This window comes from Diceros bicornis, chromosome 34, assembly GCF_020826845.1.
Source record: "Diceros bicornis minor isolate mBicDic1 chromosome 34, mDicBic1.mat.cur, whole genome shotgun sequence".
Classification (NCBI taxonomy): domain Eukaryota; kingdom Metazoa; phylum Chordata; class Mammalia; order Perissodactyla; family Rhinocerotidae; genus Diceros; species Diceros bicornis.
In genome coordinates this window covers 36,807,801-36,829,426 of record NC_080773.1, presented here as the reverse complement: position 1 = coordinate 36,829,426, position 21,626 = coordinate 36,807,801, and the positions used below count along the sequence as shown (strand labels likewise).

The following is a 21,626-nucleotide window of genomic DNA, read 5'->3' as shown; positions in this document are numbered from 1 at the left end:
GTGCGCCCTCATGGAAGTCGCTCACCCTCTTTGAGCTGTAGATCCCTCCTCTGACAAGTGGAAATAATAGGTCCTGCGCCCTGAGTGGTTTGGGGGCTATTAAAATGAGATAATCCTCAGGAGAGCTCATCAGTGTTAGCTCCCTATGAGCAGATGAGTGGGGGCCCTCAGCGTACGTGGAAAGGGGGCATGTCTGCAGAGCGCCCTGGGGGTCCAGAAGTAACCCAAGCGAGGGGCCTTCTGCGAACCTGGGGAGATAGCAGGGAAAGAAGGTGGGGTTCCCTAAGACCCAGGCCTAGTGGCCTGGGAGTGAGTCCTGTCACTGGGGGCTTACAGGCAGACAACACTCCCTTTCTGGGCCTCAGTTTTCTCCTGTGCACGATGGAGATAATGAGGGGACCTGATCCTAAGGCTCTCAGAGGAGGTGGGAGCGGAAGCAAGGGCCCTGCATGGCTGTTACTGGGGACATGCTCCCCCTGGTGCGAGTTCAGGGCATATTGGGAACTCAGGGTGACCAGAGGGAGAAGCCAGGCCACACGGCCCAGGCCCAGCTCCAATGGCCCTTGCCCGCCTGCTCTCTGCAGACCCCTCACTTGGGGGCATCGAGGGCTGTATGCCCAGGGTTCCGGGGAGAGCTTGGCCCCTAGGCTGCAATGTGGCTGCACCTGCGGCCCCTTGCTGCCCCAGTGCCCCGGCCCCTCTGTCCCTGGGTGCATGAGAAAGAAATGGAGCTCCTCAGAACCCCTTGGCCCTGCATGGCCCCCAAGTGTCAAGCTGCAGGGAGGGGGCTGCCGGGTACTGAGGTTTCAGTGTGGCTTCCAGGGGGGCCATTCCAAGGCTGTGACCTGGAGCAAGTCCCCTCACCACCTTTGGTCTCCATTCCCTCGAGTCTAAAATGGCAATATTATCAGTTCCTCCCTGTGTTGAGCAGACTGGAGAGGCCCCTGTGTTACCTGATCAGGTTCATTTTGCCCTTGTCAGGATTATGCCAATCACTGACATGATAAGTTTGCAAAGAGAAAGGGTTTAATCACAAGGCAGCCAAGTGAGGAGACTCCACCTCCCTGAAAAATGAGGATTAGGGATATTTATGGGATAAAGGAGCGAAGTGGTCTGAAGTGGGAATAGATCATTAGAGGTAAGGAGAATCGAGGTAACTGATGATCTGTGCAAGTATAATCAAGCTCCATGCCTCTTCATAGGATGCATGTTCACAAAATGGCAGTTTCCATGATCTGAGGGTGGAGTTTTCAGCTCCTTGAGATCAAAGTGTCACCTATCGGTCATCTGCACAGGCCCAGTTGATGAGTCAGTGGTCTTAACCAGCCTGAACTGGACAAGGAGTTGACTCTCAGTTCCTGAAAAACTCAAGCACGTTACCATGGTGACCCAGGCATCAGAGATGGGTTGTAGTAATGCATTATCTAAGCACTTTTGCAAACAAACAACTGAGTATAGTTAAAGCAAGTTGGTCCCTGGTTTCACCTGCGTGATGTGTGTCCCCTAATGCCCAGGTGGTCCCCTTAGTTCTCTTCCCCAGTGCAACGAGGATGGCTCAGATCCTCTGGCCAGATCCCCAGAAATATGAGCAGGGGAGGCTGAAATACTTATAATGGCAACAGCTGTTGGAAACATTTCATGTCCTGGTGATGGTGGGTTCACTGTGGTGATGGAGGAGCGTGGGGTTACAATGCATCCTGACCAGAGAGACCTGGGTTCAACCCCACCTCTGCTGTGTAGACTGAGTGACTTTCCAGAGCTGCCTGATCCTCAAACCTTGAGCAACTGATTGAGACAGAGAAGATGATAGGGGCTACCTCAAGGGTTGTGGGAGGACCATTAACAGTTGCAGAAACACCAGGAACACCTCCATAACCAGGTACCTCAAGATTTGCTTTTTGAGCATTTTGTCTTTAATTTTCACAACAACCTGGTGAAGTGGGAACTATTATTGCATTTCTGGGAAAATCCAGGATCAGAAAAATGAAGTGTCTTCCCCAAGGTCACACAGCAGAGAAAGTTTTGGATTCGAGAGTCTGAATAAAGGGAGCGACATCAGCATTATGGCAGAGTGAGTTGTTTTCTCAGCCTCTCCCCTTTAAGTTACAACTAAATGGACATTCATTAACCTGCAGAATATTCCTTGCATAGCACAACAGGACTTCTGAGAGATCCATGCAGCTATACATCTGAAGGTGGATTGACTGGATCCCTGGGAAGCAGTGGAACTAACTAAGTGCACCCCTCCTCTCCCTAGCAGTAGCAAGCCAGTTAATGAATCCTCACACAGCAGCCATGATGACTGTAAGACAAGGCAGGGACAGCCTGGCCTGCATGAATGCTTTTAGGCTCTGGCCCATGGGAGTGCCCAACATGCCATGGCAGCCCCACCCACAGAAATGCTCTACATTGAGTGGCAGGGGCTCAGCCATCACGTGGGCACCCCTCCCCCCAGCACAGTGCAGGCGAGAAGGCACCACACCCACTCAGATGGCTCCCCTGCCTGCAGAACACAGCAGCTCACAGGACCCAACATGTGGCAGCTCAGCCCCCATATAGACACTCCTTCTGCCTAGTGTGAAGCAGCTCAGCTGGTCCCCTGCTGAGCAGAGGCCCCACCTATGGTGCCTGACCTGACCACCCAGTGCAGAGGCCCTGCATATGTGAACACAACCTGCAGAGCAGCTGTGGCCAGCCTGGGCAAATGCAGAGTAGCCCTACCTGCACAACTCCCAGCAGACAGGGCAAGATCAGAAAACATAGCTCCTGCCTACCCCACCCCCAACAATAGCAGATGGAATCTATGACCTGATACTACCACAAATGTGCTGGCAAAGGATCACTTCATCAAATACCATGAAGAACTACATTAACACTTCAGAGCAGAAGGAAAATGACAAGTCTCCACAGAGACCAATCCTGAACTCATATAAATTTACAATCTAAATGACAGAGAATTCAAAATAGTTATCATAAACTCAATGAATTACAAGAAAACTCAGAAAGACAATTCAATGAGCTCAGGAATAAAATTAATGAACAGAAGGAATACTTCACCAAAGAGATTGAAACTCTAAAAAAACACCAAACAGAAATTCTGGATATGAAGAACACAATTAATGACATAAAAATAATCTAGAATCCATCAAAAATAGAGCTGATGTTACAGAGGACAGAATTAGTGACTTAGAGGATAGAAATATAGAAATGCTTCAGGTAGAGGAGGAGAGAGAATTAAGATTTTTTAAAAATGAAGAAATTCTTTGAGAAATATCTGACTCAGGAATGCAACATAAAAATTATAGGTATTCCATAGGGAGAAGTAAGGGATAAAAGAGTAGACAGCTTGTTGAAAGAAATAATGGCTGAGAACTTCCCAAACTTGGGGAAGAAACTGGACTTACAAGTACATGAAGACAATAGAACTCCTAGTTACATTAATGCAAAAAGTCCTTCTCCAAGGCATATACTATTAAAACTGGCAAAAGTCAATGACAAAGAAAAAATATGCAGGGCAGCAAGGCAAAAGAAAATAACCTACAAAGGAACCCCTATCAGGCTTTCAGTGGATTTCATGGCAGAAACCTTACAGACTAGGAGAGAATGGAATGATATATTCAAAATACTGAAAGACAAAAAACTTTCAACCAAGAATACTCTATCCAGTGAGAAAAACCTTCAGATATGATGGAGAAATAACAGCTTTCCCAGATAAATAAAATCTGAGAAAGTTCATTGTCACTGGGCCTTCCCTCCAAGAAACATTGAAAGGAGTCTTCCCATCTGAAAGTACAAAGCAAAAGTTTACAAAACTTTGAGCAAGGCGATAAATAGACAGATAGAATCAGAAAATTGCAGCTCTATATCAGAACAGGTCAGTAAGCAATTACAACATAAAAGACAAACGGAAGGAAAGCATCAAAAATAACTATAAACAGTTCAATTTAGTCACAAACTCACAACACAGAAAAGAGCAATTTGTGACAACAATAACTCAGAAGGGGAAAAGGAAAGGGATGGAACCTGCTTAGGCTAATGCAGATAAGAGTCTATCAGAAAATGGACTATCTCATCTTTGAGATGTTTTATACAAACCTCACAGTAACCACTAAACAAAAAAATCAGAGCAGAGCCACAAACCATAAATAAAGAGAAAACTGAGAAAACTATCACAGAAAACCACCAAAGTGAAATGGCAGTCAGAAATACAAGGGAAAAGAAACAATGGAAATATAGAACAACCAGAAAATAAGAGATAAAATAGCAGTACCAAGCCTCCCTATATCAATTATCACTCTAAATGTAAATGGATTGAATTCTCCAATAAAACGACAGAGAGTGGCTGGAGGGATAAAAATACAAGACCCAACAATATGCTGCTTCCAGGAACAGATCTCAGCTCTAGAGACAAACATAGGCTCAGAGTGAAGGGATGGAAGATGATACTCCAAGCAAATGTTAAGCAAAAGAAAGCAAGTGTAGCCATACTTATATCAGACAAAGCAGAATTCAAGATAAAAAAATATAATGAGAGAGAAAGATGGGCCATATATAATGATAAAAGGGACATTCCACTAAAAGGACATAACACATATGAATATATATGCACCTAACAACACAGGAGCACCAAAATACATAAAGCAACTATTAATGTACCTAAAGGGAGAAATTGACAGCAACACAATAATAGTATGGGACCTCAACATCCCACTTATATCAATGGATAGATCATCCAGACAGAAAGTCAACAAGGAAACAATGGATTTAAATGAAACACTAGATCAAATGGACTTAGTAGATATATATAGAACATTTCATCCCAAAACAGCAGAATACACATTCTTCTCAAGTGCACATGGAACATTCTCAAATATAGACCATACGCTGGGAAATAAGGAAAGACTCAATAAATTTAAGAAGATTGAAATCAAATCAAGCATCTTTTCCAACCACAATGCTATGGAACTAGAAATCAACTACAACAAAAAGGCTGGGAATGTCACAAATACATGGAGACTAAACAGCATGCTACTGAACAACCATTGGATCAATGAAGAAATCAAAGGAAAATTCAAAAAATACCTGGAGACAAATGAAAATGAAAACACAACACACCAACTCCTATGCAGCAAAAGCAGTTCTAAGAGGGAAATTTATAGCAATATAGGCCTACCTCAGCAAAAAGAAAAATCTCAAATACGTAATCTTGAACTACACCTAGCAGAAATAGAAAGAGAAGAACAAACAAAGCCCAAAGTTAGCAGAAGTAGGGAAATAATAAAAATCACACCAGAAATAAATGAAATAGAGACTAAAAAAACAATAGAAAAGATCAATGAAACTAAGAGCTGGTTGTTTGAGAAGATAAACAAAACTGAAAAACCCTTAGCCAGACTCACTAAGAAAAAAAGAGAGAAGGCTCAAATAAATAAAAATAAATGAAAGAGGAGAAATTACAATGGATACCCCAGAAATACAAAGGATTAAAAGAGAATACTAAGAAAAACTATATGCCCACAAATTGGGTAACCCTAGAATAAATGGATAAATTCTTAGACTTATATAACCTCCCAAAATTGAATCAAGAAGAAATAGAGAATCTGTAGAGACCAATCTCAAGTAAAGAGATTGAAACAGTAATACAAAAACCTCCCAAAAAACAAAAGTCCAGGACCAAGTGGCTTCTCTGGAGCATTCTACCAAACATCCAAGAAGATTTGATACCTATCCTTCTCAAATTATTCCAAAAAATTGAAGAAAATGGAATGCTTCCTAATCCACTCTATGAGGCCACCATTACCCTGATACCAAAACCAGATAAGAACAACACAAAAAGGAAAATTACAAGCCAATATCACTGACAAACATAGATGCAAAAATCCTCAACAAAATATTGGCAAATGAAATACAGCAATATGTTAAAAGGACCATACACCATGATCAAGTAGGATTTATACCAGGGATGCAGGGATGGTTCAACATTCACAAATCAATGTGATACACCACAGTAACAAAACGAGGAATAAAAATCACATGATCATCTCAATAGACACAGAAAAAGCATTTGACAAGATCCAACATCTATTTATGATAAAAACTCTCAATAAAATGGGCAGAAAAGGAAAGCACCTCAACATAATAAAGGCCATATATGACAAACCTACAGCCAACCTCATACTTAATGGTGAAAAACTGAATGCCATTCCTCTGAGAACAGGAACAGGACAAGGATGACCACTTTCACCACTCCTATTCAACACAGTACTGGAGGTTTTGGCCAGACCAATTAGGCAACAAAAAGAAAATAAAAGGTATCCAACTGGAGGGTAAGAAGTAAAACTCTCACTGACTGCAGACAACATGATTCTATATATACAAAACCCTAAAGAATCCAGCAGAAAGCTGTTAGAAATAATCAACAACTAGAGCGAAGTGCAGGGTACAAAATCAACTTACAGAAATCAATTGCATTCCAATACACTAAAAACGAACTAGCAGAAAGAGAAGTCTAGTATACAATCCCATTTAGAACTGCAACAAGAAGAATAAAATATCTAGGAAGAAATGTAGCCAAGGAGGTGCAAGACCTATACACTGAAAGCTATAAGACATTATTGACAGAAATTAAAGAAGACATAAAGAAATGGAAAGATATTCCATGCTCATGGATTGGAAGAATAAACATAGTTAAAATGTCCATATTATCTAAAGCAACCTACAGATTCAATGCAATCCCAATCAGAATCCCAATGACATTCTTCACAGAAATAGAACAAAAAATCCTAAAATGCATATGGAACAAGAAAAGACCCTGAACAGCCAAATCAATCTTGGGAAAAAAGAATAAAGCTGGAGGCATCACAATCCCTGTCTTCAAAATACACTACAAAGCTATAGTAATCAAAACAGCATGGTACTGGTACAAACACGGACATACAGATCAATGGAATAGAATTGAAAGACCAGAAAGAAAACCACACATTTATGAACAGCTAATCTTCAACAAAGGAGCCAAGAACACACAATGGAGAAAGGAAAGTCTCTTCAATAAATGGTATTTGGAAAACTGGACAGCCACATGCAAAAGAATGAAAGTAGACCATTATCTTACACCATACACAAAAATTAACTCAAAATGGATTAAAGACTTGAAGGTAAGACCTGAAACCATAAAACTCCTAGAAGGAAAGACAGGCAGTACACTGTTTGACATCGGTCTCAGCAGCATCTTTTTGAATACCATGTCTACTCAAGCAAGGGAAACAAAAGAAAAAATAAACAAATGGAACTACATCAGAGTAAAAAGCTTCTGCAAGGCAAGGGAAATCATGAAAAAAATGAAAAGCCAACCCAACAACTGGGAGAAAATATTTACAAATCATATATCTGACAAGGGGTTAATCTCCAAAATATATAAAGAACTCATATGACTCAACAACAAAAAGACAAACAACCCAATCAAAAAATGGGCAGAAGGTATGAACAGACATTTTTCGAAAGAACATATACAGATGGCCAATAGGCACATGAAAAGATGTTCAACATCACTAATTATTAGGGAAATGCAAATCAAAACTACAATGAGATATCACCTTACACCTGTCAGAATGGCTATAGTTAACAAGACAAGATGGGCCGGCCCCGTGGCTTAGCGGTTAAGTGCGCACGCTCCGCTGCTGGCAGCCCGGGTTCGGATCCTGGGTGCGCACAGACGCACCGCTTCTCTGGCCATGCTGAGGCCGCGTCCCACATACAGCAACTAGAAGGATGTGGGCCTATGACATACAATTATCTACTGGGGCTTTGTGGGGAAAATAAATAAATAAATAAAATCTAAAAAAAAAAAAACAAGACAAGAAATAACAAATTGGAGAGGATGTGGAGAAAAGGGAACCCTCATATACTGCTGGTGGGAATGCAAACTGGTGCAGCCACTGTGGAAAATAGCATGGAGATTTCTAAAAAAATTAAAAATAGAAATACAATATGATCCAGCTATCCCACCACCGGGTATTTATCCAAAGAACATGAAATCAACAACACAAAGAGATCTATGCACCCCTATGTTCATTGCAGCATTATTCACAATAGCCAGGATGTGGAAGCAACCCAAGTGCCCATCAATTGATGAGTGGATAAAGAAGACGTGGTATATAAACACAATGAAATATTACTTAGCCATAAAAAATACAAAATCGTCCCATTTGCAACAACGTGGATGGACCTTGAGGGTACTATGTTAAGCGAAATAAGCCAGACAAAGACAAACACCATATGATTTCACTCATATGTGGAAGATAAACAAACACATGGCTAAAGAGAACAGATTAGTGGTTACCAGAGGGGAAAGGGGTGGGAGGTTGCACAAAAGGGGTAAAGGGGCACATATATATGGTGAGGGAGAAAAACTGCATCGTGGTGAGCATGATGCAGTCTACACAGAAATTGATATATAATAATGTATACCTGAAAGTACACAATGTTATAAACCAATATGACCTCAACAAAAGAAAAAAAGAAAAAAGAAGCAGCTGAATACAAACTCCTGAGACTGGCCAGAGCTGATCGTCATGATCCTTTCCTCCATTCCTCTGAAGTCCAGGAGCATTTACTGTCTGCTCCCACAGGGCTCACGGGAATGCCATTGTCTGTCATCTCCAGTGGCTTCCCCCTTGTGAGGTTTTTCTCTCAGGCACAATTGCATTGTGTCCAAAGGCCACGTCCACCTCCCCCTTGAGCCCAAACCTGAGCTCACCCCTCAGGAGGTCTTGGTGATTTGGGCCTGGGTCTCTCTGCACCTTCACCAGTGACTGAGTGACAGGCTCTGATCTCATCCAACAGCACAAGGCCAACACCACTACCTCTGGTAGGTGTTGGTGGCCTTCAAGGATCTGGCCGTGACTCAGGAAGAATGGGGACAGCTTGACCTGGACCAGAGGACCCTGTACCAGAAGGTGATGTTGGAGACCTGCGGACTTCTGGTCTCACTGGGTAAGGGCTCACCTGTCACCCCTCTGGGGGAGCCCAGCCTCCTTGACTCCTGGCTGGTCAAGGAGGTCACAGTACCCACCTTCCCTCCTCCCTACAGCCCCTGCAGTTTCCTGGTCCCTTCTCCTCCTGCCTGGTCTCCTTGTGTCTGCATCAGGGATTATTGGGACAGAAACAACATCCTTCTGAACACAAACCCTCACCCCAGCGCCCAGCACACTGGGGCCTCAGTCTGAGCTCCTTACTCCCGATTCCACAGAAGGAGCTGACTGGCCCAGCCAGGCTGCATTGAGTATCCTCACAGCCCAGTTGGCAGGGCCATGGGTGAAGGGCTGTTCTCAGAAGAGAGGGTGAGTCACACAGACCTCCAGGTGGCATTTGTCAGCATCACCCCTCAGGGATCTTCCTGAACAATCTTGGTAAAAAGGACCCTGGTGTCTACATGATCATCACATGTTTCCTGTGGCCTGGGCCATGATCCCCCATTGGTATAGGTGATTTTAGAGAGTGCACAGGGGTGTCATCTAATGCCATGGGTGGACACCCTGAGAAAGCCGATCCTTTTCCCTTCACTTTCCCTCCTGATTATTGTCGACAGAATTTTTCAATTCAGCCCTGAGTCTGCCATGCCCCCTATCTGTCGTTAATTTCCCTTTTCAACAGAGGGAGCAGCCTCCAGCTCACAGCCCTGAGTAGGCCGCATGAGCTCACTGAGAGGTAACAGCATTATAGCGTCTTGTTGCTGTGGTTTGATGGCAACCTTCCATTTGTGGAAATGAAATTGGCTTTGCCCTCTACCAGAGAAATACCAGATTCTCTTTTAGAATAAAACTGTTTAAAATGATAAAAAGTGGGTCAATTTAAGGAAAAGCCAATGGTCACAGGTAACACCTCCTGAGCGCTGACCACACACCAGTCTGGTGGGCGCTACTCACGCTGTGTCCCTTAGCCCTCCTGACGGCCATCCTCCCAAAGTGAGGCACATAGGACCCATGCAGTGAGTCCCTCATTAGGCTGCATTTACTCAATTTAGATGTGCCCTTTTTTTGAGACACCATCCTCTGCTTTCTTTGATGAAAGAAGTCCTTGCTTTTGTGAAATGTAGGTGACAATAAATGTGAAAAGTCTTTATTGGACCAAAGGACAGGTAGGTTTTCTATTTTTAAACTTTTTAGCAGTTTTTTTATATTCATTTGGGAATCACCAAGTCAGCCCCTCCTAAAGCCCTCTTAGCCAAGGATTAAATACCCCAGATCACCTCCTCTCACCTACATTGCCCACATAACGCCTGTGGGCTGCCTCCTCGTTAGGGCTCCAGAGCCCGACCAGATGGTGTTGAATCCCAGCTCTGTTGTTTATGAGCTGTCTGGCCCTGGGTGAGTTTCTGAACCTCTCTGTGCCTCAGCTTCCTCTTTGGCATAATGGGTATTATGGTATCTACTTTACAGGGCTATTGTGAGGGTAAATTAGTTAATATATGAACAGCGCACAGAACAGGGTTTGTTCCTCCCTGTGTGTGGGTTAGTGATTATGACCCCTGCTGCCATCACGCTGTTGTTAATAGCATCATCATCATCATCATCATCATCAAAGTGCCTGGACTCAGCATCTTCTGGGGCCCTGAATGTGGGAACACCCCCAAAATATTGGCTCTGGTTTTTCTGTTAGGAATAAGCATCCCATGGCAGCATGGCACAGGGAGGGAGCAACTGGACTCAGAGCCAGTGTGTGACTCCTTCCTCGTGCTGACACTTATTAGGGTTGGGACATGGGGCTCCCTAGTGAAACTCTCTGGGCCTCAGTTTCTTCATATGTACATTTGGAGTTATTATAATAATACTACGAGGTGTGTTATTGCAGTTATTTAAATAGATTAATGTCTGTAGGACTTGAACTGAACCGGGCACATAGGAAGTGCTAGAAACACTTTTTTTTTTTTTTTAAATTTTATTTATTTATTTATTTTCCTCCAAAGCCCCAGTAGATAGTTGTATGCCGTAGCTGCACATCCTTCTAGTTGCTGTATGTGGGACGCGGCCTCAGCATGGCCGGAGAAGCGGTGTGAGGGTGTGCGCCCAGGATCCGAACCCGGGCTGCCAGCAGCGGAGCACGCGCACTTAACCGTTAAGCCATGGGGCCGGCCCTAGAAACACCTTTTTATACAAAATAAATTAATGAATTATCTGATGTTCTCCCACGTGATCCTTGCCAGCTAGTTGACCAAGAAACTAATGTGAATGGGAACTGAATGAAAAGTAGGGGGCTCTTCACACACAGATAACCAAAAAGTTCCGTCCGTCAGGGTCTAACGTGTTTTCCAACACCATCAAGCAATTAACTCAATTGGAGATCGTGTCAGCTCCCACAGGTTAAGGGCTCAGTTCCGTAAGACTGCCATCACTTCAGACTAAGAAAAACAACTTTTACAGGAACACATTCTAAAATACAGACACACACACAGAGCAATTTTGTGTGCAAAAGCAATTCTAAAAGGATACTATACTGCAAACTGTTTTTCTCCAGGAGAAAAATTTAATTATCTGAGACTTTTGACATTTTATTTTGTAATTGTATATGGTATAAGACTCCTTTAATAAATAATAGAAAATATTTTACACTTTTTTTTGTCTATTAGGAAAACAAATATACACTGATCCAGTTTTTTTTTCCAACTTCAGTTAAAAAATCCTACAGATTTAGGGCCGGCCCCGTGGCTTAGCAGTTAAGTGCGTGCATTCCGCTACTGGTGGCCCGGGTTCGGATCCCAGGCGCGCACCGACACACCACTTGTCCAGCCATGGGGAGGCCGAGTCCCACATACAGCAACTAGAAGGATGTGCAACTATGACATACAACTGTCTACCGGGGCTTTGGGGGGAAAAAAAAGGAGGCACATTGGCAATAGATGTTAGCTCAGAGCCGGTCTTCCTTAGCAAAAAGAGGAGGCTTAGCATGGATGTTAGCTCAGGGCTGATCTTCCTCACTAAAAAAAAAAAAAAATTAAAAAATAAAAATAAAAATGTTAAAAAACATCCTACAGATTTAGACAGAACAGCTATTAATTGCAAGAAATGCAGGTACACGTTTCTACAGAATACAGAGCAGAAGGATGGAAATTTCTTGAACATGTATCAGAATCACTTGGAAGCTTGTTAAAATATGATTCTTGGGCCTTATCCACAGAGTGCCTGATTCAGTACGTCTGGATTCAGGATTGAGAATGTGCATTTCTAATGAGTCACCAGGGGACACTGCTGGGGAAGGTCCAGGGATCAAACTCTGAAAATCAGATTCTAGGAAAGATGAGGCTGCCTGGGTTCAGGCCCCAGTCCATCACAGTGGAGATGTGCAGGCTCTGAGAGGCAGAGCCAAGATTTCTCACCCGTATGCCATGAGTGTGTCTGCAGTGAGCAAAGCAGAGGAATGGCTGACTGGGCTGGTGTCCCAGGCCCTCCACTGCTGAGGAGACCTGTGAAGCCTCCACCCACTGAACGACCCAGTCACCTGCTGCTTCTGCCCAAAAGTTATTGCAAAAATACCCACAAGGCTCATCCCTCACCAACTTCAAGAGTTTTCTCCTCTTATCAAGGAGCCCCCTTACTGTGCAGTGTAATGTTATATTCCATACTACCCCTCTCAGGACACTCACCCTGTCTTCTTCCACTTTGTCTGCCACATTCTAACATACTGTATAATTGAGTATTCTTTTCTGTTTCTGGTCTTTCTTCCTTGAATACCAGGTAAGTCCCATGGGTGCAGGGATCTTTGTCTCTCTTATGACCCAGTGTCTCTCATGCACCCACAATAAGTCCTAAAACCTAATATTTGTTCATTGATCATTAGTGAGACCAGAGAATAAACATGACATCTCAGTTTCCTTGTATATTTTTACAATTCTGGCTATTCTAAATGTCCCCTCCTTCTACGCCAGTATTGCTCAAATTTTTCAAGAATGAAGAAGAATCACATTTTGGAGACAAAACTTTCAGTGACCCTTCTAGTCACATGCTCAGCTTAATTCTATCTGTTCACAGACATCACTGCTAAAACTTCTCAGAGGTCTTACCCTTTGTCACCTTCCACTGGTGTTTCACCAGAGCTATTTCTGCCACCACCTGTGAATCACTACATAGAATTGTTAACAGCTCTTTGTAATTTGCATTTTACAATGTTTTTCTGAGATAACATCATTGCTTCATGCAAAACAGTCCCTTCATCACAAGAGAAATGATAATCACTTCCTAGCAATGAAATCATGAATTTAAGATACTCCCACTATCTCCAGGTTGAGAGCACCCTTTGCATACATGCTCCAACTTTGAGCACTGCAGCCATTGCACCATACCAAAATAGCATTTTTCTCATTGTTCTCTTTTTGACACTGATGTTAGAGTCCTAAAAGGAACTGAATGTATGTGAGGATATCAAGTAAGAGATATTAAATGGATTAAAGTGTTGCTCAATGAATTGGACAGAATAATTGATTGCACAGACAGGAGAGAGGTTTTCTTTGGGAACCACAGACAGATCTGTTAAATAAGAATTATTCAGACACATTAAACAGTAAGGCAGACTTTTACTCAGGACCATTACCATAGGTGTAGAGACAATGGGGTTTTGCAGTAGGCAAGAGATATTGGACTCAACTCCAATTTTTTTTAAACAGTTGGGATTTACAGCTAAGGAGGGTGGGGGTGAGTGCATGGAAAATTACTAAGAGAGCAGGGAAATTCTTCCCAAACTGATCTAAAAGATTCTTGCTGAAGGCAGGTCAGCACGATCAGATATCACCTGTGTGATGGTGATGGATGAGAAAATTTGATCAGGCAGGTATCAGTGGTGATCAGATACTGAGGATGGGAAACTCTCACTAAACCAACTTAGCAGGATTCTTGCATCTACAGGACAAGGCCCAAGAACTGGGCCTAGTCAAAAAAGATTAGAGGAGCCTGAGTAAAGTTTAGTAAAGGTGAGACTCTTTGTCCGATCTATCTTTGTACTCCTGCTTCAGCGTGGCCCAACATTCTTCCTCTATTTTCCTTCAGACGGCACAGTCTGGGGTATTTTCTCTCTTGTCTCTGACCAAACATAATAGGTTGACAAACTGACTTTAATGCTTCAGAGTGCATGCATTTGAATGAAATAAGATAATGTTTATTAGCTTCCACTAACAGTGGACACATTTTGTGTCTGAATGACTCTATGGAATTATATGTTTATTTGGATTTGTAGCCTTTGGAAGCATCTGAAGTAATATTTGTAGCCTCTGGGAGCATGCTGAGCTTCACTGTCTGAAATAATGTCTCCAAACAGCTAGATTATCAACTGCAGGAGCATTCTGCACGAATATGATTACGATCCCTTTAAAGAGGTGCAAAGCCTCCCTGGATATGCCATTTCCCAACGCCCCACTTAGTGCCGGGAAAAAGGGGGAAAAAAAACCCTTACTCGAAGTCTGTGGATCTGTGGGGACTACATTACCCAGAATGCTCGGAGTCGAGCGACAGCATCACTACCAAATTAGAGCTTAGAAAAGAGGATCCGCGTGCGGCCCAAAAGTCGGGGCGGGACTTCCGGCCTTTTACCTCAAGGCGGCCATGTTAGATGCTGGCGGTTTTGTTCAGCCGGTAAAAGACTCCGGAGCTCTGGGTCGGGGTAGAGGTGACGGGACCGAGAAGGTGCGAGAGGAGGCGCTGTCCCCGCTGCACAGAGCGGTTCTGAGGCTCGGCGACGCCGCCCGGGGGACCCGCGCCAGGGCCGGGACAGCGACCGCTGTCCCCGCGTCCCCTCCTCTCCCGCCGCTCCCGGCCCCGCTCCGCCTCCAGAGTCCGATGGCGGCGGCCGCGCGGAGGGAGCCGGCTCAGGTCAGTGCTCGTGCTCCGCGCCCTCCCGCCCTCAGCCCAGCCCAGCCCAGCCCTAGATCCTGAGTGCGGCGTCGCTCACGGGCCTGCATCCCAGGCTCTGGTGTCCGGGCCGGGGAGGCGCTCGTGGGGCCTCTTTCTGAGAGCTGGGGTGACGGGTGTGGGGGAGGGACCCAGGCGGAGGGATACCTGCTAAGGGGTCATACTGAGCCCTGAGGCACGAGGTTAAACGGCGGGCTGAGGCCTACTCTTTAGGGTCAGGGAAGGGTCCATGGAGGCCTGAGCCCATCGAACACCACCGTAGACGCATGCCTCTAGGGTCTACCTTTTCCCACACTGCTCACGGCTGCGGAAACGCTCGTGGAACCAACCCAGCCGAGAGGAGGGTGTCCCTTTTTCTCACTGGCCCTGACCCTCACCCACATTTCTCTGGATTATTGTATCCCGGGACTCTTAAGTGCCATTCCCGTTTTCCCTCTGAAGTGGAGACCCTGGAGAAACCCCCAGCCCGTGCCAGGAGTCATATGAAAGTGTTTCCATTTCTGGTAACCAGTGTAAACAGGTATGGAAGGTTATCCCAGGAACTGGTAGCACAGTGTGCCCATGCCTGAGTTGAAACTGAGCTGGAAGTGTTCAGGAAACTACAGATCTTTTTTCTTTCAATTGGGTAGAAAGAGCAGGGGGACGGGAGTCAGGACGGAATGACTGCCTGAGAAGCTGGGTGTTTTTTTTGGCGGTCATGAGATGTTTGGATCAGAGGAGGGAAGTGATATTGCTAAGGTCTTAATAGGCTCTCTCTGGCTACAGTATGATTATAGACTATGGGGTTGAGGGAAGAGGAAGATCAGGGTGGAGCCTGCTGCCATAATCCACTTGAGGGTTAATGGACCAGAAGTCATGGTTTAGGGGATGTGATTGAATTCTGGATGTGTGTTTTAAAAAGTGACAACTTTATTTTTTAATGTGGACCATGAGGGAGTGAAACAGGATTCAGCTATGTTGCTAGGGTTTTCTTCTTAGTAGCTTTGGGAGTGGAAGCTTCGTGAATTGAAATGAGAAAGTTGGTAATAGGAGTGATATTCACAGGAGCTATCAGGAGCTTCTGAAATGTTCCAGAGAGCACTAAGTGGAGGCATTGAGTGAGCAGCGAAACACACAGGTCTGGAAATCCGGGGAATGGTTGAGGATGGAGGCTTCTAAAATGTCAAGGTGAATAAGCTGTGGATCACATTAGGAGGAGCAATTTTTTTGTTATGGTGGTAAAGTTATTAGGGTGCTGGGAAGAGGGGGAGGTTAGGGATTCAGGACTTGTTTGTGTATCTGGGTGATGGCATTGGACTTCACAAACAAGTGAGGGAGGTAAGTGGCCATGAAGGGAGAGTGTGTCAGGGACAGGATAGTCTGGCAGGTGGCCAGGGTTTCCAGAAGAGCAGACGTGAGATGGATGCAGAAGCTTAGGAGTAATTAAGGCAAGATGGCACTCAGGCCTGAGCTGGTGTTTATTCACCACTCGGTGAACTCCGCCAGGATTTTGTGAGGACTTTGGTGGAGCCTGGAGTGTTTTATTCAGCTTGGAGGATAAAGTCATCTGTGACCTGCAGATGTAGTCACCTGTGAGAGTCACTAGGCCTGGGGTGGGCCACTAGTGAGGCTGGGCTTTGAATGATGGTTAGGTGGACAGAGGAAGGTTATGACTGCTGAGGGGACATCAAGTGCAGCACAGGAGTGGAAGAGGGCCGGGGGTATCTGAGCTCCACATGTGATTCTGTGTGGCTAAGTCTGAGGAAGGGAATGGAGCCAGGCAGGGTGGTCTTCTAGAAGGAATTTGGGCTGCCAGTGCTCATGGAACGCATGGTAGGTCTAGGGTAGTATTGGATGCTGTTCGAATTTGCCAAGCATACTCTGGATGCTGTCACCCATGTAGTGTAAGTCCTCAAATTAAGACCCAGTATCATGTGCTTGCCTTGACATCTGATGAAAGGTGGGGGGCCTCACATGGCCTGAGTGCATGGTCGTCTATATGGGTTTCAGTTCCCCGCCAGCCCAAGGAGTTGTGCAGACAAGCCAATCACATCTTCTTACAGGAACCAGGAGGTACTCCATCCTCTTGATCCTATAAAGCTTGCAACCTACTGGTTGGTCACTGTTTCTCAGAGTGCAACCCCCTTGTGGCCCTGTGTAGAGTGTGCCTTTCTCTCTTCTCAGGCTGTAAATATATGTGATTAATAAACTGCTGTGTGTCTCGTCTGTCCAGGGTCAGGTGTCATGTGTTTGGCCATCCCCATAACCATAAGGTGGGAATCCCACCCTCAGCAGTGGGGTGAAGAGGAGGTGATTAAAACACAAGTAATGTGGGGAGGCCAGAGATCCCTGTGGTGTGGGACATTGAGGTGGTGGTGACCATAGATTTGTGGCTGTGGGATCCAGTCTCAAGAATTATGTGTACTTGGAGAGGGAGTATGCCTGATGACCCCAGGGTCCTGGTATTGAGACTTATGTGACCTTGGCCACACCAGCACGATAGCCTGGCATGAGTGGGTAGATCCCTCCATGCCAGGTCCACAACTTAGACATCTACTTGTCCACCTACCTTTTCTTACTGGTGGCTGGATCCTGTGATCAGTGAGCCCATGAGGAGACTATAGCACAGTAGCACCCGTGGCACTAGGACCTGGTTTCTCCTCTGAGTTGGGGAGATTGGGAGGAGGGTAGGCATGGGGTAGATGGATGGGGGAAGGGATTGTGCGTTCTCGGGAGAGGGGCTTTTTATGGTTTCATCTGTCCCCATAATGCCAGGGCAGTGTGACCTTTGAAGACGTGGCTGTGTACTTCTCTTCAGAGGAATGGCGTCTCCTTGATGAGGCTCAGAGACGCCTGTACCAGGATGTGATGCTGAAGAACTTGGCACTTATAACCTCCTTGGGTAAGGCCCTCACACCTACCCTTGTGCCCTGAGGTAGGCTCTGCCCTTCCTTGTTCCTCAGGGCAGCTCTGTCCTTCTCACACAGGACCAAGGGCACTGCTTCCTTCCTCAGTTTCCTCGGTAGGTGCTTGGTTAGTAAGCCTGAGGTGTGTGCACTGCTCTTTCCTTTCTTGAGCAGGCCCAACACCAGCTTCCCTGCTGACTTGTAGGGAAGGATGCAGGGTCAGGAGTCCTGCAGTCACCCTAATGGATCCCACCTGCTTGCCTTCTCCCTGACTGTGTTATTCTGTCCAGATGCAAGGCACCTGTGTGTCCCAGGTCTCCTTCCTTCCCCAAGCTGACATTTCCTCATGCCTGCCTGTGCCAGGAATTGCCATCACTGACATAGTCGCTATTTACCTGGACCATAGGCTGCTCTTGCAAGACTCTCTTCCAAAGTTCTCTGTGTAATGTTTAGTTTTCTTTGTTGTGGGCTATCATGTGCTGAGTTGTTCTGGACTAGTGCTGGCTGCTCATCTGTCCTGTCTTTTCCTCTATTTATATCATCAAGGTGCCATGTATTTGCTCATAGAGGGAGTGCGGTTGGGTTGGAGAGCCCACAGTGTTTCCCAGGATGTACATGAATCCATCCATGGCAAGATGCCTCAGAGGGAGCCTGGCCCTGTGGAGTGGCCCTGGAAGAGGTCATGTGTTCACCTCAGAGCAGAAACCTATTCTGTTTGACTAGTATTTTGATGCCAGTGGCCACATTTGATTTCTATGTTTCCTTCCCCTTTCTTGATGCTTTGCCAATTTGTTAACTCTATTACTTGTCATTTCTAGTCTTACTTGCAGCCTGGAGTTAACCTCACATTTCTGGGCTCCATGTCTCACCTGTTTTTCTCACCACTCCATCTGTAGTGCTTTCCACCTTGGCCCCTATGTATTGTGTCATGAGGTGTGCACATGTCCTTACACAGTTCTTGAGCACCAGCTGCCCTGTTATAGTTGTATTTTCCTGGGTTTTGACACACCCTTCTGTACAGCGTTCATGTGTCACCAACAGACAAGCTTCTTTGGAAAGTTGTTTGCAGAGGAGTGAATTGTAGACCCTGTCTTTCATCTCTGTGTCATGCCTCATGGTTGTGTTCTTCACTTCATGAATCTTCTCTCATTCTGTCCTCTTTATAGCCCAGTACTGCTAAGTAGCTCCATTTTCAAGCTGAACCCACTCCTTTATCCTGCAAACAATCCCATGGACTGGTTTCTGGGTTATTTAGACACACACTTGTGCAGTAGCTGCCCGTTCCCACCAAAGTCAACATGTGCTTCACCAGGCTTTCTTGCTTTCAGGTTGTTGGCATGTAGCAGAGAATGAGGAGGCACCTGCCAAGCAGAGCATTTCTGTACAGAGTGTGTCACAGGTCAGGACTCCCAAGGCAAGTGTGTCTCCCTGGAAGGCCCATCCTTGCGAGATATGTGGCCCAGACTTGAGAGACATCTTCCACTTGACTGAGCACCAGGGAACACATTGTGGGCAGAACATTTACAGAATTCGGGCATGTGAGAAACAATTGTGTTTGCATGCAAAACTGCAGCACCAAAAGCAGTGCACTGGAGAGACATGCTTAAGAAGCAGCAAGGGCAGAGCCTCACTTGTGAAGGACTGCAAATCCTGTGTGTCAGGGAAGCCCTTATCCTGTGAGGAGGTTGTGAGGGACGTCGTGGCCGGCTCGAGATTTCTCCAGCATCAGGCCACGCACACCAGGGAGGAGTCAAACAGGAGAAGTGAATGTGGAGCAGCCTTTCATGGAGGAAACACTCAATACAACTCTGGAAAATGCACGAAAGACTTTGATTGCAAACGTACACTTCTTCAGTCCCAGAGAGTCCTCACTAGAGAAAGAAGCTACATGTGCAGTGAATGTGGGAAATCTTTTAGCAAGAGCTACAGCCTCAGTGACCATTGGAGAGTTCATACTGGGGAAAAGCCTTATGAGTGTGGGGAGTGTGGGAAATCTTTTAGGCAAAGCTCTAGCCTCATTCAGCACCGGAGAGTTCACACTGGAGCTAGGCCTCATGAGTGTGATGAATGTGGGAAATTATTTAGCAACAAGTCCAACCTCATTAAACATCGGAGAATTCACACTGGAGAAAGGCCATACGAGTGTAGTGAATGTGGGAAATCCTTTAGCGAAAGCTCTGCACTCCTTCAGCACCGGAGTGTTCACACTGGAGAAAGGCCTTATGAGTGTAGTGAATGTGGGAAATTCTTTACCTACCACTCTAGTCTCATTAAACACCAGAGAGTTCACTCTGGATCAAGGCCCTATGAGTGCAGTGAATGTGGAAAATCCTTTACTCAAAACTCCAGCCTCATTGAACACCGTAGAGTTCATAGTGGAGAAAGGCCTTATAAATGTAGCGAATGTGGGAAGTCATTTAGCCAAAGCTCTGCGCTTCTTCAGCATCGGAGAGTTCACACTGGAGAAAGGCCTTATGAGTGCAGTGAATGTGGGAAATTCTTTACTTACAGCTCCAGTCTCTTAAAACACCAGAGAGTTCACACTGGTTCAAGGCCTTATGCGTGCAATGAATGTGGGAAATCCTTTACTCAAAACTCCAGCCTTGTTAAACACAGGAGAGTTCACACTGGAGAAAGGCCTTATGAGTGCAGCGAATGTGGGAAATCTTTTAGTGACAGCTCTGGCCTCATTAAACATCGAAGAGTTCACACTGGAGAAAGGCTTAATCAGTGCAGTGAATTTGGGAAATCATTTAGCTGTAGCTCCAACTTCAGTGACCATTAGTGTTCACACTGGAGAAAGGCTTTATGAGTATTTGAATGTGGGGAGTTATTTACCTACGATTCCAGGCTCCTAAAACATGTCACATTGGGTGATGGCCTTATGAGTGTGGCGAATGTGAGAAATCATTTAACCGAAATCTAATCTCATTACACTCCAGAGACTTCAAAGTAGGGTAAGGCCTTATAAGTGTTGTGAAAAAACCTTCAGCCAAAGGACTTACCTCATTGGGTACCACAAATTTCAAACGAGAGAGATACTGTAAATGTGCAGGTATATACTATTTCTTTGTTCAGTGCAACAACACTGGAGGAGAGCCGTTATGAAGGTGCCGTTTGCGTGTATTGAACCTCATACAGCCAAGCATCCACATAAATTCCAGGTATGTGGGAGCTGCATTGTACTTTTTAACCTGCCCAGGGCCATTGCCAGATTTATGTCACTGCCGGTTCTGTAGCAGAGGCCATTTCACCTTTACCACCTGGCAGGTGCCCACAGTGGGCAACATTTATCTGTCTCAGTGTGTTCAGGGAAGTAAACCCCAGCGTTCTCCTATTTGTGGGACGATTCATGAGTAGCCTGGGCACTTTTTCCCCATTTTTTCCTCTTCTGATGAGTTAGGGCATAGACGTTACCCCATTTTGGCCTAGAGGACTCTTGGTGATTTGGAAAGATGGACTGCGTTTTTCAGAATATTATTGGTCTCATGAGACTCTAGCGATGGAATTTTCCAGCCTCTAAATCACCAACCCGGGAACAGTCTGCCTCCCATTGCTCTTGTTTGTATGATAATAAAGATCTTATTGTTTCAGCTACCATTAATCTTGGGGGTTCTGTTCACTGTATGGGGTGGTTTGAAGTTAACTGGGTTTGCTAAAATGAAGGGTGAACAGCTTTGGTTGAGATCCCAAACTTTGTATGCCTCCGAGAGGACAGTATGATGGCAGAATAAACCTCTCCCATTTTGCCCTCGTTTGCATTGTTGCTCAGAACCTTCAAGGAAAAACTGTAGGGCTCTGTGGTCCTAATTTGTAACTTGAATGGCATGATATTTTGTAGGTTCAGAGT

General features: G+C 45.2%; 1 protein-coding gene across 1 annotated transcript; it reads left to right on the top strand.

Annotated features, from left to right (window-relative positions):
- The first annotated feature begins 14,578 nt into the window (after nucleotides 1-14,578).
- LOC131397525 (zinc finger protein 154-like) lies at nucleotides 14,579-20,638 on the top strand. Its single transcript, XM_058530560.1, has 3 exons — nucleotides 14,579-14,852; nucleotides 17,646-17,772; nucleotides 19,105-20,638. Exons 1-3 carry the CDS (start codon nucleotides 14,586-14,588, stop codon nucleotides 20,559-20,561), a joined length of 1,851 nt encoding a protein of 616 aa, XP_058386543.1. The 5' UTR covers nucleotides 14,579-14,585; the 3' UTR covers nucleotides 20,562-20,638.
- Nucleotides 20,639-21,626: the final 988 nt, after the last annotated feature.